Source organism: Ricinus communis, chromosome 6 (assembly GCF_019578655.1).
Source record: "Ricinus communis isolate WT05 ecotype wild-type chromosome 6, ASM1957865v1, whole genome shotgun sequence".
Lineage (NCBI taxonomy): Eukaryota > Viridiplantae > Streptophyta > Magnoliopsida > Malpighiales > Euphorbiaceae > Ricinus > Ricinus communis.
The window spans coordinates 16,549,162-16,564,461 of record NC_063261.1 but is presented as its reverse complement, the minus strand read 5'-3'; the positions used below and the strand labels follow the sequence as shown (position 1 = coordinate 16,564,461).

The 15,300-nt window shown below is 30.5% G+C and overlaps 2 protein-coding genes across 2 annotated transcripts; one reads left to right on the top strand and one right to left on the bottom strand.

The window, feature by feature from the left end:
• The first annotated feature begins 111 nt into the window (after positions 1-111).
• Positions 112-3,843, top strand: LOC8263258 (ras-related protein RABD1). Its single transcript, XM_002526384.4, has 8 exons — positions 112-306; positions 407-479; positions 695-742; positions 859-906; positions 1,833-1,904; positions 2,478-2,633; positions 3,059-3,162; positions 3,553-3,843. The coding sequence occupies exons 1-8, from the start codon at positions 293-295 to the stop codon at positions 3,644-3,646; spliced, it is 609 nt and encodes a 202-aa protein (XP_002526430.1). The 5' UTR covers positions 112-292; the 3' UTR covers positions 3,647-3,843.
• A 962-nt stretch (positions 3,844-4,805) lies between these two features.
• LOC8263259 (ras-related protein RABA2a) lies at positions 4,806-7,726 on the bottom strand. Its single transcript, XM_002526385.3, has 2 exons — positions 7,479-7,726; positions 4,806-5,448 (listed from the first exon to the last, which is right to left on the bottom strand). The coding sequence occupies exons 1-2, from the start codon at positions 7,641-7,643 to the stop codon at positions 4,966-4,968; spliced, it is 648 nt and encodes a 215-aa protein (XP_002526431.1). The 5' UTR covers positions 7,644-7,726; the 3' UTR covers positions 4,806-4,965.
• Positions 7,727-15,300: the final 7,574 nt, after the last annotated feature.

The window sequence follows — 15,300 nt, the reverse complement described above, 5'->3', positions numbered from 1 at the left end:
ATGGCTTCGTGGACTGCATAATGACATTGACAAATAAAATGAAAAAGAAAAAAAGCAATTTCTATTTTCTTTTATCAGTTATTACTAATAAATTATTAGAGAAGAAAAGAATACTTGTAAGTGGTAACCATGGCTTTTCTTTAAGACGACACATACTTTTTTCTTTTTCCAGTCCTATCCTTTCCCTTTCATTTTCTTAATCTTTCTCCCTCACTTTCCCTTTCTCTCTCAAGAGAAATTAACACCCACAAATATATTTTTCCACTTCCATCCAAACACTTAAGCTCCAATCATGGGCACTGAATAGTAAGCCCTCTTTTTGTACCATCATCTCTAATAAATCATGTCCCCCTTTTTATTTGTTTTTTCACTCACATTGTTATTTTTGTTTTTGTGTTTTTGACAGTGATTATCTGTTTAAGCTTTTGCTAATCGGAGACTCTTCTGTTGGAAAATCGTGTCTTCTTCTGAGATTTGCTGTAATCTTTGTTTTCCTTTAATACCCATTTCTTAATTTTTCAATTTTGTGGATGATCAATGTGCTTGTTCTGTGTTTATGTTTGTTGTTAATGTTAGTGGATTAGAGGATAAAAATTAGGGAGTATAATGCAAAAATGAGGTTTTGATGTTATAGTAATTAGTATTCTAGGTTAAAGTTTTTTTTTTTATCTGTTTGTTAATTTTCTTTTTCCAGGATGATTCTTATGTGGACAGCTATATCAGTACCATTGGTGTTGATTTTGTGAGTCTTTTTCTCGCTCTATGATATATACTTCCATTTTTGCGCGTCTTTATCTTTATGAATTCTTAAGTGTTTTGAACAAAGGCTTGAAATTGGTAGTAATTTCTTTTTGGTAGAAAATCAGAACTGTGGAGCAAGATGGCAAGACAATTAAGCTGCAGATTGTGAGTAACTGTGGACTTAGTAACCGCTCTATCTTGATATATAGTTTGTTTATTTGTTGGTTCGGAAACTGTAATTGAGATTGTAAAGTAGTTATCATTTTCTTAAAAGATGTACAGCCAATCTAGTTAAGTGAATGGCAGAGTAATCTAGGTGGCAGAGTTGAAAGATATGTGCATTAGAAATATGCTCAACTGGGGCTGGTGATATCAGATATTTTAATTAGAATTTTTAGAATTAGAGAGCATATAGGATTTGTTGTAAAAGTGTTTCAATTATAAAGGATTAAAAGGGCGGTTGTTTATGCTGCATTGGTTGACATGACAAGGTTTATCAGATGTGATAGTTGAAGAACCTTCTCAAGAACTCTTGGAGAGGTGACAAAGCTGTACACAGGTTTTTGCTGATCAACTAAATTTATAGTTGGTAGTTTTATGGTGTAAATTTTGGGTTTGAACTTAGCAGTCAATAATTGTTTACAAGTGTTTCAAGTCGATCAATGGAATGTTAGTGTTGCTGTGCATGAATCAACTTGGTGCAAAAGCTGCAGAAAGATCTTTCTTCCTGCGGTCATAATGTATGAATAAATAGTTGGATAACGAAGCCAAGTGATAGTGGAAAGGACTTTGGTAACACAAATTTCTAATTATTAGCTTGTAATCCCATGAGTTTTCTTGCCTTAGTAAATTTCGTAGTTCCGTCTTAAGAAGATGTTGTAGAAAAGTCCATTCCATCAGAAAATCTCATTTTCTTTTGAAGTTTAAGTATTTTTTCTCTGGTGATTTGGTTCTTCATTAACCACTAGTTATACATTTTCTTTTCTAGATAAAAATTGGCAGGAAAACCAATGTGCGCTATTTTGTTGTTTAGAATGTGTTCGATCTTGATCCTGCTTCCAATTTGAACTTCTCCTCTTTTCTTTTTCTAGTGGGATACTGCTGGACAGGAGCGTTTCCGGACTATAACAAGTAGTTATTACCGAGGAGCACATGGGATAATTGTAAGAAATTCTGGCTTCTTATTTTCTAGGATCTGGAAACTTTATGTTTTATGGATCTTCGAGGCCATGCTTGTAGTATCAGCTTGTCAAAGTTCTGAAAGATACTTATCTTACAAATTACAGACTATATATTGCTATATGCTATTATGCATAATGCAACTACTACTTATCTGTTATCACCTTGGTCATTAATTATAAATTTTTTAGCACAAATCATATGATAATTTAAATAATCAGACGTGTCTTCTATTGTAACATGTAATATTCTATTTGTACTCCAGTTTCTTACAGCTCATGCTTGTAGTTCTGAATCCAGTATGTATTTCTGTGTATTTCATATATTAGCAATGTGCATTATTGGCTTCACGCTACCGTGCTATTTTGTTTTGTTTCTTCCCAGCATCCTTTTCACTGATTTATGTTGGTAGTAACTATTGATGCTATGCCAATATTTTCTGAATGTTACATGTGTACTACTTTATGCTGTTGCTATTTCAATAATTCATATCTTAGCCTCATATATTAAGTAACTTTCAAGGCTGATAATTGTGATTTAAATGGGAATTTTAACAGATAGTTTATGATGTTACTGAGATGGAGAGCTTCAACAATGTCAAGCAGTGGTTGAACGAGATTGATAGATATGCCAATGATAGTGTGTGCAAGCTCTTAGTCGGAAATAAATGTGATCTAATTGAGAACAAAGTTGTCGACACACAGACAGCAAAGGTATAGTTGTTATGTTCATTGTCTTAAATACTTTATTTTGTTCCAAGTTTCTTCTTACCTACTTTGTAATTTTAGTGAGACGACTAAAAGTGAATTGAAGCACACATTTGAAGTGATGAAGAATGGTCATGGTTCTCTCTCTTAAAGGGTGTGATTTTTTTTTCTTACATACCTATATCAGAAAGGTCTTTGTGAAGCTTCTCTTGGGTGTATTTGTATTCAGTTGTTTTGCTGGTTTCAACATCCTACAAAGCATTGACCTTTTAGGTTGATTAATTTACTAAACTGACTTAATGTGATCCTGATAAAAGATGTCAAGAGAATGAATGGACTTAACACGTGAACGGACTTAATTTTATCATAATCGGATTATGGTGTCTGCTATTCTAAGTTGATTTGCTTTTATATACCCAAACCCAATGCAGGCATTTGCAGATGAGCTTGGCATTCCTTTCCTAGAGACAAGTGCTAAAGATTCGATTAATGTGGAGCAGGCTTTCCTAACCATGGCGGGCGAAATTAAGAGAAAGTAAAATTACTGGACTTTTTCCTGCTAGTCCTGTTCCATTTTATTTGAATTTATATTAATTTACGAATGCCAGTTCTAGAAACTATCATTAGTTGTTCAAGTACTTAGATGTTATCATCATTACTCATTAGTCATTACCTGCTTTAGGTCAATTTGCTATATTTTTCATCAAATTTCTGAACCCAAACCATCATTCACTGGACTAGTAACATACATACATTATAGGAAATGGACTAGACAAATGTGATTCATGGAACGCATCCTGTGAAAATTGAATTGCTCCTTGTCCCATAATATAGAAATGACTATTTTCATACTGATTGTTGTAGTTTCAATTCTTCTATGGTAATGCTCAAACTTTTTCTTTTTAATTTGAAACAATTAATACAGAATGGGAAACCAGCCAACTGCAAACAAGTCAACAGGAGGAACAGTTCAAATGAAGGGGCAGCCTATCCAGCAGAAGAACAACTGTTGTGGTTAGCTATACATGTGTATTTCTAAGTTCCTGTCGCAAAGACTGTTAGACTATGTTATCATATGGATTCCGTGCTTGAAGTTGTCTGTGGAAAATGAAATTCTAACATTTCCTTTAAAAAATGGCTATTACTAGCTATTCCTTGTAAAGTATGTCATCTTCAATCCTTAGTATTTTATTCCAGCAAGCAGTTTCTGTTTTTACTCTTTCTTAAGAGGTACCAAACTATGATTTTTGACCATCATGGGAGCCGAGGCAACTACTTAACAGAAACCCACAATTGAGATCACATGCCATTATTTATCTGTTGCCTTTGGAAGTTGGTGCACGTTAGGTATTACCTCTCAAGTGTTTGTGGCGATGGAGATGCATGCCTAGATTTATTAAAATTAAGGCTATGGCAATGTTTGAATATTTATATCAGCAATTCCCTCTGTCTAAATACCAAATAGAAATTATTTCTTTTTTTTTCCTTTTTTTCTGAGTTGGCAAGGATTGAAAACCCTAACGCCTATTCTTGAAGCTCTCATTTGAGTGGAGCATTGGTTCCTATCAAGAAGATGAGAATCAAAACTATCAAATGTCATTCTTTACGAATTGGGTCATTCTGATTATGTCGTTCTTTTTCTCCTGTCGGTCTCAAATGTCAATTTTTGCGGATTTAGGTAATTCATTCCTGTTTTAGCCCCTGTTCTCATCTGTCTTAATCTCCCCATCGTAGTTTTTTTCCAGACAGAAACACACATCAAGTCAGTGAGCTTTGCATTATTTTCTCCTCATGATTCAGTAAGGCATATTGTCGATGGAGAGAAGCGGATCTTAATAATAGGATTGCTAATGCTGTGATCAAGTATTTAAATGGCAACACTGGCTACCGTTTAAGTGGATACAAAAACGACATAACCACTTCATGTAGCTTGTTAAGAAATAAAATTCAAGTAAACAAACGACCTTAATGGTCCATTGCTATACAATAGTTTATAAACGGGAAAAAAAAAAAAAATTGAAGTGCCACATCCTGAATACAAATGATACTTACAGCCATTTCAACAGTAGCCATTCAGAAATGGCCATTGCTCCATAACCTCATGCGCCAAAAGACAGCCCAGGGCTAAAAAGGAAGAGAACATGGCAAAGACAAGCAAAATGAATCTCATGATAGAAATTCAAAAATATAAAAGGCTGTAGGATATCTCATGTAAATAATAAATAATTCACCAACATAATTCAGACGCAAAGGAATTGCAAAAAGGAGCTGAGGCAATAAACCCACAGGGGAAAACAGGAAATGCAATAGGGTGAAAATTTAGCTTAGATACAAATCTTTAGGATGAAGAGCAGCAAGGCTTCTTGGTGTTTGCTTCTGATCCTCCAACCACAATCATCTTCCCTTCTTTAATGTTGGCAGGTGCTGGTTCCTCTGATGTGAGCGACTTCTTACTAATTATGCGGTAAATCTCTGAGAGAATCGTCTGAAAAGCCTTCTCAACATTTGTTGCTTCAAGAGCAGATGTTTCAATAAATGAAAGTCCTTCTCTCTCTGCATAACCTTGAGCATCCTCAGTGGCTACTGCTCGTAGATGTTTCAGATCAGTTTTGTTCCCAATTAGCATGATTACAATATTGGCGTCTGCATGGTCCCTCAGCTCCTTCAGCCAACGGCTGACATTTTCAAATGTTGTTGGTTTTGTAACATCATACACTAGAAGAGCTCCAAGGGCACCTCTATAATAGGCACTAGTTATTGCTCTATATCGCTCCTGCCCAGCTGTGTCCCATATTTGGGCTTTGACAGTCCTTCCCTCGACCTAAGGGAAACATATAACTCTATTTAGCAATGGAACAAAAGGATGCCGCTTCAAACACAAGTGTCGCTAACATTTTATATGGACTGTCGCATAGTTGTTGGAAAAGTGTTTTACAGAAAAACCATTAATAGGTAAGCGTGAATAACAATCCTTAGTATATAGGAAAGAGAAAAACATGCACCAGGAGAACAAAGGAATATATGACAAAAATAGGAGGCAAAAAAATAAATTACACAGCCAAATCTCAGTAATATGTGGAAATTAATAATCATTTAATCGTTCCCCCTCTCTATTATTTGAAAGAAAAAAAAAATTTATGTGGTCCAAGAAAGAGAAACGTCATCTATGATTTTGCTATACAAATATGCATATAAAAGCTAAATTAAAATCCCATGTGGAAATGCTTGTATCCTATCTCTTCTGCCCTTCAAAGGCTGCTTGGCAAACAGCTTATAAAAATGTTCAATGAGAAGTGAGAACCATAAGCAAGCCTGTAGGCTGTTATTTATGATGGCCTCCTTTCAATGCATGGAGATAAGGACCAAGTTCATGCTGAAAAGAGTTTCAAGTGATCTTTTTTTGGTTGAAAAATCCACGCATTGACAAATGATATGGAAGCAGCCAATTGCTATTAAAACCAACATGTGAAGTTGTTAATAGTTGGGAGAGGAATACACAACCCTTTCACTAAGTAAAAGCAAGGAGTTTATTCAAGAAAAAGAGGAGGATAGCAAGAAGCCAAGTTCCAACGATGAGTAAAACTATTTCAGAAGTTATAGGGAAAGTAAGAGATCTTAGAATATAGAACCTTAAAGCAAGTTCTGAAGACTTTCAAGGCGAGATAACTTATCAAGGGAGGGAACATTAAAGAATAACTCATTTTTGTTGATGACTACGATTAGCAAGGTGGAATTATCACAACAGAGGTCTAAAGAGCGCATTCCACACTTCAACAAGCCACTTAGGAAATATAAAGACTACAAAGTCTATACACTTTCATCGGAAGCCAACATTTTAATCTAACAGCAAAGATTAGCAATTCCTCTTCATCTATAATTAAGTTACATGGCTTTAATACTCTGCAAGAGTAGGAAAGAGAAAAAAAAAAACATTTTTCTTTTTATTCTAAATCATTTTGATAAAATTGTGGTTAATACTCCATATTTCAGCGAGTTTGGTGCATTCAAGTTGTGCAAGATAAAAGAAAAGAAATGAAATGATGGAAATGAAAGGAAAAGAAGAGTAAGGAGATTTAGACTGCGAATGTTTGCCCCTTCCACTGAAAGTTTTACTTGTCTCATAAAACTCCTACAATTGAGTTGAGCTGATACAAAAATCAGACTTCTTCAAGCTATTATCATTTCTCACATCCATCACTCATAACCACTATGCAAATTGTAACAGTGCTCTCACAAATTTTGACCAAACTGATTGTTTCTAAGTTCTTTCACAGATAAGTTTCTTTAGACGTTGATTGCCACTGAGATTCGCTCACTCTGTTATCTTGACATAGATGCTCATATAGATACGAGCAGCAGAATCCAATGCAATGTTGTTTGAAACAAGATGGTACAGTGAGACCAATTGAATTCTGATCTTCGCCTTTTATTTTGCGTAATGTGATCCAAAGTTATTCACTAAAAGAAGTTGATCCAGTATCACAAGAATTCCAATTAACAAAAGAAGCGCACATAAGCAAGAAAAAACAAAAAAAAAAACATTATAAAAGTAAATGATAAAAAGTATAACTAAACAAATTAGATCCGACAAAAAATTCAAAAATTCAAAATTAAGATCAAAAGAAACATACTTTAAATAAAAGATGATAAATCTAAAATTAGACAGAAACATTAAAAATCGAGTAAAAGAAAACAGAGTGCAGTGAAATTGAATACAGAAAGCAAACTACACATAATTAAATCGAAGTGCATCAAGAAAAATAAAAATCATACTTTTATGTAAAAAAATAAATTATACAAAGAGAAAATAAGTAAAAGCAGAAGGACACATATAGAGAGAGAAAGTAGTACTTGAAGAGTACGAGTAGCGAATTCGACGCCAATGGTGGATTTAGACTCCAAACAGAATTCGTTCCGAGTAAATCGGGAAAGAAGGTTAGATTTACCAACGCCTGAATCGCCGATTAGTACTACTTTAAATAGGTAATCGTATTCCTCGTCCGGTCTCCTCGCCATTTCTTTGGTTTTCTTTTAAGAAAGGCAGAGAAAAGAAGAAGAAAAAAGATGGACGGCAACAGTGAGAAGAGGACTTGATTTTTCTTTGAATTAATTTGAATTGTAAAATAAGTGTTTGATACCGAAAATGCCCCTAGTTAGAGTTATGGCATTTGCTTGTTTGATGACAGCAAATCATGTCATGTGGGCTCCATATCATGTTACCAGCCTTCTGATTTACTTTGAGAATTCTTAGGTAAAAATGAGCCACGTTTTTTTTTCTCTAAAGAGCTTCTTAATATTCTTTTTATTGGATGTATATTTATATTAAAATTAATTATCTTAAATTATGTGTAAATTAACGTGATTTACTTTTATTATACACAATTATAGAAGATAATTTAAAGTTTTTTCTTTATTTTTAATTTAAGTTACTAAATCATAACCGTACCACTGAATTTACATTTTATTTTTTAATTTAACTCAGTGGGATTATATTACTAAATTGAAGTAAAATGCCATTTTGAAAAAAGTAAATAATATTACTGATGCTATCTCAGTTTTATTTCGACTGAATTTATCTCTATTATATTCTTTCACCGTGTATGAGTAAAAAAAGACAAAAGGAGAGTTTTTAAAATTTATATGACTTAAAGGTAATTTGCACTATAAAATTATTAATAAGAGTTAAATAATATTTAATTTAAAATTTTTAAAATAATTATTTAATTTTATGTCTAAACATTAAATATATTAAACTTAAGTAACCTTTAAACTTGTGTTCGGCATTTAATTTAATTTTTTTAAATAGAATATATGAGAAAATAAAATAATATTTAGATTTAAAAAAAGTATATTTTAGATTTAAATTTAATTTATTTAAAAATTATAAATATTAAATAAATCAAATTACAATATTTTAAGGATTAAATAAATTAAATTTCAACTTATTTAACAAATAGGCTCATTGTTTTTTTTGGATGAATTAAATTCGTATTTTAAATTTTACCAACGTGCAGTGTATTAGTAAATTAATAAAATAAATATTATTTTTTATTTTTATAACTAAATTAAAATCTAAAAGTATAATATTTCTAAAAAAAAATTAAATTAGATGACTCCTGTTGAGACAGTTATTTGCTTGAAAAAATTAAAATTAGGGGTATTTGAGGCAAAGGCACTCTCAACTTTGGTCTGCATATAATCCATTTCCTGCTCTTTCAGTTGAATCGGGATTGCTTTTTGTGCATCAATGGAAGGGAGCCAAGACTAGTGTTCAGATTATAACTGCTTCAACATCTGCCGCTCGTGGTGCTCGTTGGAGACCGCCAGAATCAGGTTTCTTGAATGTAGCCTTTGATGCAGCTGTTTTTTGTAGTTTTTGTTCGGTTAGCTCCCAAAGAAGCTATTAGTTGGGTAAAAATCTGTTTGGCTATCATAAAATTATATTCGGGACAGATTGCGAAGCAATGGTTGATGCTCTTTCTTCGACAGATAATAATGCTTCTGAGTTTGGTTATGTGATTAAAGATTCATTACTTTTCCTTCAAAACACAAAAAAAAAAAAAAAAAAAAGGTAAAGAAGGAGAATTAAAGAAACACCCTTTTATGTTTTGTTTATATATAAAATAGTCATCGAAAAATTAGAAAAGTAATTGGATTTTAAATTTATTTATTTATAATAATAATGATAAAAAAATTAACTAATTAAACTTTCATTTTTTTTTATAAATTAAAATTACTTATGTTCTAAATTTAAGTATAATTAATTTTAATTTTTATAAAAAGAATAAATAAAATCTTAATTATCTTTTTATTTTGAAAAATTTTAATATTTAAATAAAAAGTATTAAATACTGTAATTTAATTTTTATATTCATCTTCAATAAGTAAAAAGAAAAAGAAAAGGTACATTCACCTGCTATAATTATATGAGATCCGTGATCCCTATATATGATAAACTAAATAACTTATTTGGAATAGATGAATAATAAATAAAACATTATTTGCATCAATAATTGTCAGTCACATGAGGCAACCTGCAGAATATTCTATCACTTCCCTGCATCTTTTCTAACATTTTATATTTTTGAACTCAAAATCTCATATTTCTGAAACAAAAGAAATTATAGTATAAATGATATTAAAATTATTTATTGGTAAATTATTGTGTTACGTTGCTCAAAAAATACTTTTTGTTATGAAGGGGATTCTTTGAAAATACCTATTCCTTCGTTCTCTATAGAAATGATTTTTTATTTTTATTTTTATATAAATCATGTCAAATTAATTATATTTATATTATATATATTTTGCATAAAGTAATAAAAATCAAAACATTATCTTTTATAATAAATAAATATTATCATCAATGCCAATAATAAAATAACATTCAATTCCCATTTTATATCTAACCAAATTAGATAAAACAAAAATTTATCTTCATTTTCATCTCATATGTTCATATTATATTTATATATTTAAGATATTTTAGTATTTTAATAATATTATATATATATATATATATATATAATATGTATAAATATGTGCTTATTATCTCATTTTAATTTTATTATCAAATTACATATATTAATAGTAAAAAAAATGAGCTAAATACTCATAAATAAGTTTAAATAAAGTTGTTACTATCACGGTCCATAATTAAAGACGCATGGACTTTTAGTTTTACAAGTCTGCCGAATATACTAACGCCCAAAGAGAAATTAATTAAGTCTTTTATGTAATTATTGACCATTGTTAGTTATTTACTTAAGTTAGAATAATTAAGAGTTGTAGAAAATAACTCTTAAAAGTTTTGTACTTATTTGAGAACTCTGCAAAAGAAATATCTAGAAGTAGTAGAGATTAGTTACATAATGAAGACACATTCAATTTGGATCTGTCCATTATTTCTCTCTCTGTAATTCTTTACGGTTCATCTTCTATAAACACTTTAGTTTTAATTTTCGTTGTTCTTTTAAGACCTAAGGAGTTTTTCAAAAAGATGAGAGTGAGAACCAATCATCTTTCTGCTTGAAAGATTTTTGATTTAAATGGAGCTTTTACTTTTTGTTTAGTTTTTTTTATGTTGTTCTATTTAATTACAATAACTATTAGATTAAATATGTCAAACTAGTTTTATAAATACTTAATTTAGTCTTTTTGCTATGTATAAACCTTGTTATTTACTTATTCGATAAATAATTTCTTTACCTTCATATTTTATTAGTTTCGATTAATATTGTTAGTTGGTCATCGTATCAATTTAATAAAAATATTTATTATAAAATTCTTTAGATTGAATATATTAAAAACACCATTTGTAATTTTCTCTAATTAAAACACACATATTTAAATGTATACTTTTGTATATTTAATTAAATATATGATAATTAAATTTAAAGTATATGTAAAACTCGAGTATAATTATTGCAAATGGATATCAAAAACATATAAACACAAAACAATTTGAAGGGCTCATTATAATTTTCTTTTTTTAAGACAAAAAGTCATGCTTATTTATGCCACCTACAAGAAATACCAAAGATTATTAAAAAAATAATATATAATAAATAAAGGAAGGAAGAGGAAGATTAAAAAGAAACAAAAGCAATAGCATTATATGATTGAAAAGCAACGATGCCCCTTTATTGTTAGGAGTAATCATGGACCATCTCTCCCCTAGGATCAATTGGCAAACTCTACTCAAGAGCCATCTTCTCTTACTCTTCTCTTATATTAATAATCTCATTGAATTGTTTTTTTCCTTTTAAGAGATATAAATATTAAGCTCATTGAATCTTTAAAAATAAATAGCATTATGTCCTAATTTATAATTTTACATTCCATTTTTGTGGATTTATAATCAAATATCAACTAGGTTACAGTACAAAACATAAATGCTTAAACTGATTTTTTAGGACTTTTTCTTATTTTAGGATTTTTGAAAAATATATTTCTCATTTGGCAAATTCCCACTTTAAGATAGTCAAACTATATATATATATAGCCATCTTTGGAAATAAAATGTGAAATTTTGTTAATTCCATATTAGGAGAATAAGATGAACAAAATAATTTTTTTTTTAATATCAAAGTAAACCAACGAATTAGTAAATAAACCAAATTGAACCGAATAATTTTAGTTTGATTCGATTTTTTAATAAATTTTTACTTTTTATATTCTTAATTATATTTATTGTAGAAAATACTCATTTCTAAACCAATCAAAATTTATAATTTTATTAAAAAATAATCAAATAATATAAAACATCATTTAGATTATTAAATAATATATATATATGTAAAATCCATTCTAAATTGAGAGTTTATTTTAAAAGCACCCAAAGTGGGAATTTATCAAATTTTCACTTTAAAATAGATAATATTGTTTTTCTAAAAATTAAATAGAAAAAAATTAAAATTTATTAAAATGAAATATTTATAATTTATAGAAGTACCAATAATACAAATATGTATTTGCAAGTGTACGAATAGTTCCTATAATAAGAATAAGTTCATTAGAGGTCGATCTCACAAGAAATTATAGATTATAAAAACTAACTATCTCATAAAAAAACTAAAATAAATCTAAATACTCAAATTCAATATCTTAAAAAAATAAAAAATAAAATACTTATAATAAACTATAAAATGAATATGCAATGATTATGATATATTAAAACTATAAAATAAAATTAGTAATTAGCTTAGCCTTTTTTTTCTATTCATTTTCAATAATATTTTTTTAAAATATTTTATTTGTCTCTCAGAAATTAAAAGAGAAAATAATAATTTTTTCTTAATGATATATTTTTCTATTTTACTTTTTACATTCTCTTCGAAAAATAAAAATATAAATAAAAAATATATATTTTTTCGAAGAGAAAATTTAATAAAAAATAGAAAGAATATAAAAATATAGAAAAAAAAGAAATAGAAAGTTAGAAATAAAACGAAGTCAAGATATTTAATTCATTTCATGTGTAAAACGAGTTAAATTATTATTCTAATTTGCAAATTTTATAAAAAAAATACTATAATTTATATAAATTAACAAAATTAAATATTTGATTAAGCAAAAGAATAAATAAGACACTGAAATAAAAAATAAAAAAATAAAAAACTAAATTTCTTATTATTTCTTTTAATTATTTTCATTTTCATTTTTCAATGTTGCATTGTGAGAAAGCACTTGATCAACAAAACAAGGCTGTGTAAATCACACAAATTAACCTTATGTATACTTTGTGCTGCCACCAGGATCATCGCTAGAAAATTGATTGAGCAAAGTAAAGAAAATGATAAAACATTATTAATTATATGACATAAAATATATAACAATATCAAATTATATAATAATTTTTTAGTATTTTTTAAATGAAATGAAAATGATAAAAAATCAGTAGACACACTAAGACATCTCATTGATATAGTAGATAATTAATTCTCTTACTCTTACTTTATATTTTCTAATTATCCTTAATTATAGACTAATTAAGATTCAGATTTTAAACTAAAATTAAATATTTCAATTTCTTAAAAAAGGAAAAAAAATACGGAATAACATATCATTTTTTATTCCTTTAAACCGAAAACGAAATCAAATATATGTAAGACTATACAATGCTCATATAATTTATATAATACAAAGAAATATAAATAGCCTAATTCAATACAATTTTCTTCTATTTTCCAAATTGCGAAATAAACATAGCCTAAATTGTTTTTAAAAATTCCAATCAAATACTATTTATCCTTAGATTAAGCTTATTATACTAACTAGCAATATATAGCCCTCGAATTGGGCAGTTAATATCTTTTAATATTGATAAAAATAATTTTGAAAATTAAAATTATATCAAATAGTTTACAACAAATAAAGTTTTTAAATATTTATAAGAATTTGTTATATTGGTTATGAAAAAATCTAATATCAATATAAATATATTAAAATTATTATTTTAAATCAGAAATTATTTTTAAAAATTTTAAAACAATATTTTTTAATAAATAGTTATTAAAACTATTATGGCTAATGTAACACCCGGAATTTTTATATATTTAATAATGAGTTTTTATTTAAGTTAATTTTAGCTTCATTATTATTGGGTTTATTTTGGCTATTCAAAATTTTCCCAAGAGCATATGTATATAAGTAAAATTATATATCGGAAAATTTTGGAAGAAATTATAAAGGATGTTTTTATAAAAGAATTTTGGAAAAAAATTGGTATTATAATTGATTAGTAGTATTAAATTTTGAGTTGGAAATTGATTATTTAATTTAATTGTGTATAGGATTTAATTGAAAATTTATTTTGGAATTAGGATTGAAAGTATAATTTTATTTTTATGGGGTTTTAATGGAAATTTGTGAGCTTGGTATTTTTGTAAATAAATATGTCGATCAGGGGTATTTTTGTAATTGTGTATTTTCAATAATTCTAATTTGGCCCAAATTAATTAGTTAAGGGCTTAATTGAAAGGCTAAAAAGAAGTTTGGGGGTCAAATTGAAGTTCTGCAGGATGAAATTGTAAGTAATTAAGAAAGTTGAGGGACCAAATTGTAATAAGGAAAAGTTCGGGGGCCTAATGTCGATATTGAAAGGAATGGAAGTCGGGGAAGGAAGAGAGGAAGAGAGAGAGAGAGTGCGGCGTCGGGAAGAGAGAGAAGGGGCGTTCGCGTCGGCGGCCGTCGAAGGCGTGGGCGTTGGCCGAGCTTGAGCGGGCGGCTTAGGCGTGTGGCGGCGGCTTCGAAGGCCGTTCCGCTTCCGGCCCTTTCTACCGATCTTGGTGGCGATCGGCTCCCCTTGGAGAAGCTTCCCTTTTAGGCGGTAGCGGCGTCGGGAAGAGAGAAGGGGCGTTCGGCGTCGGCGGCCGTCGGCGTGGAGCGTTGGCGATGGGCGGCGTCCGCGAGCGGCAGCGGCGTCCGGCGGCGGCGGCGGATTCAGCGTGTGGCGGGGATTGGCCGTTCCGGCGATCTTTCGGCCGATCTTGGTGGCGATCGGCTCCCCTTGAGAGAGCTTCCTTTTAGCGGTAGCGGCGTCGGTTTTGGTGGCCGGGAGGAGAGTTCCGAAGTGGAGGCAACCGCGTTTTGGGCTTTTTCGGCGAGCTCCGGCGGAGGATGGATGATCGGAGGACATATCCCGACTCTCCTCTGCTCAAGCTTCGCGATGGCACTGGTTTCGTGGCGATCGGGCTTCGTTTGCAAATCGACGGTCGAGATCGTCCGCAAATCTCTCCGGACGATCGAGTGTCGGATCGGAAAATCGGGCGAGGGATCGTCATCAGCGTCGTTGTGAGTCCGATGGTGTGTTCGGATCGTCGATCGGACTCCGGCGGCTGGAGGCGAGTCGACCGAGCGATCGAGCGTCTCGGTAATTTTCTTTGGCCTGTTAATTTTAGAAATTCTTGGTTTAATTGTGTCTATTGGATTATATTGTGTATTTGATGGTATTTGTGAGTCATAAATATTTGTCCTCGGTTACTGCCTTGTATTTTTGTCTTTGTGTGGCGAGTCGGAAATAGTGAAGTTTGGGGACCCGACTCCGTTGTTTTAATTGTAAGTATTTGGAGTGTTTTTCTGGCAGGTCCTGGACCCGTTTTTATGGGGGGTAATGTTCATGTTGTAGGGGAGGTTCTGCCGAATTTTCGGTAGTTCCCGAGTCGAGATTCTT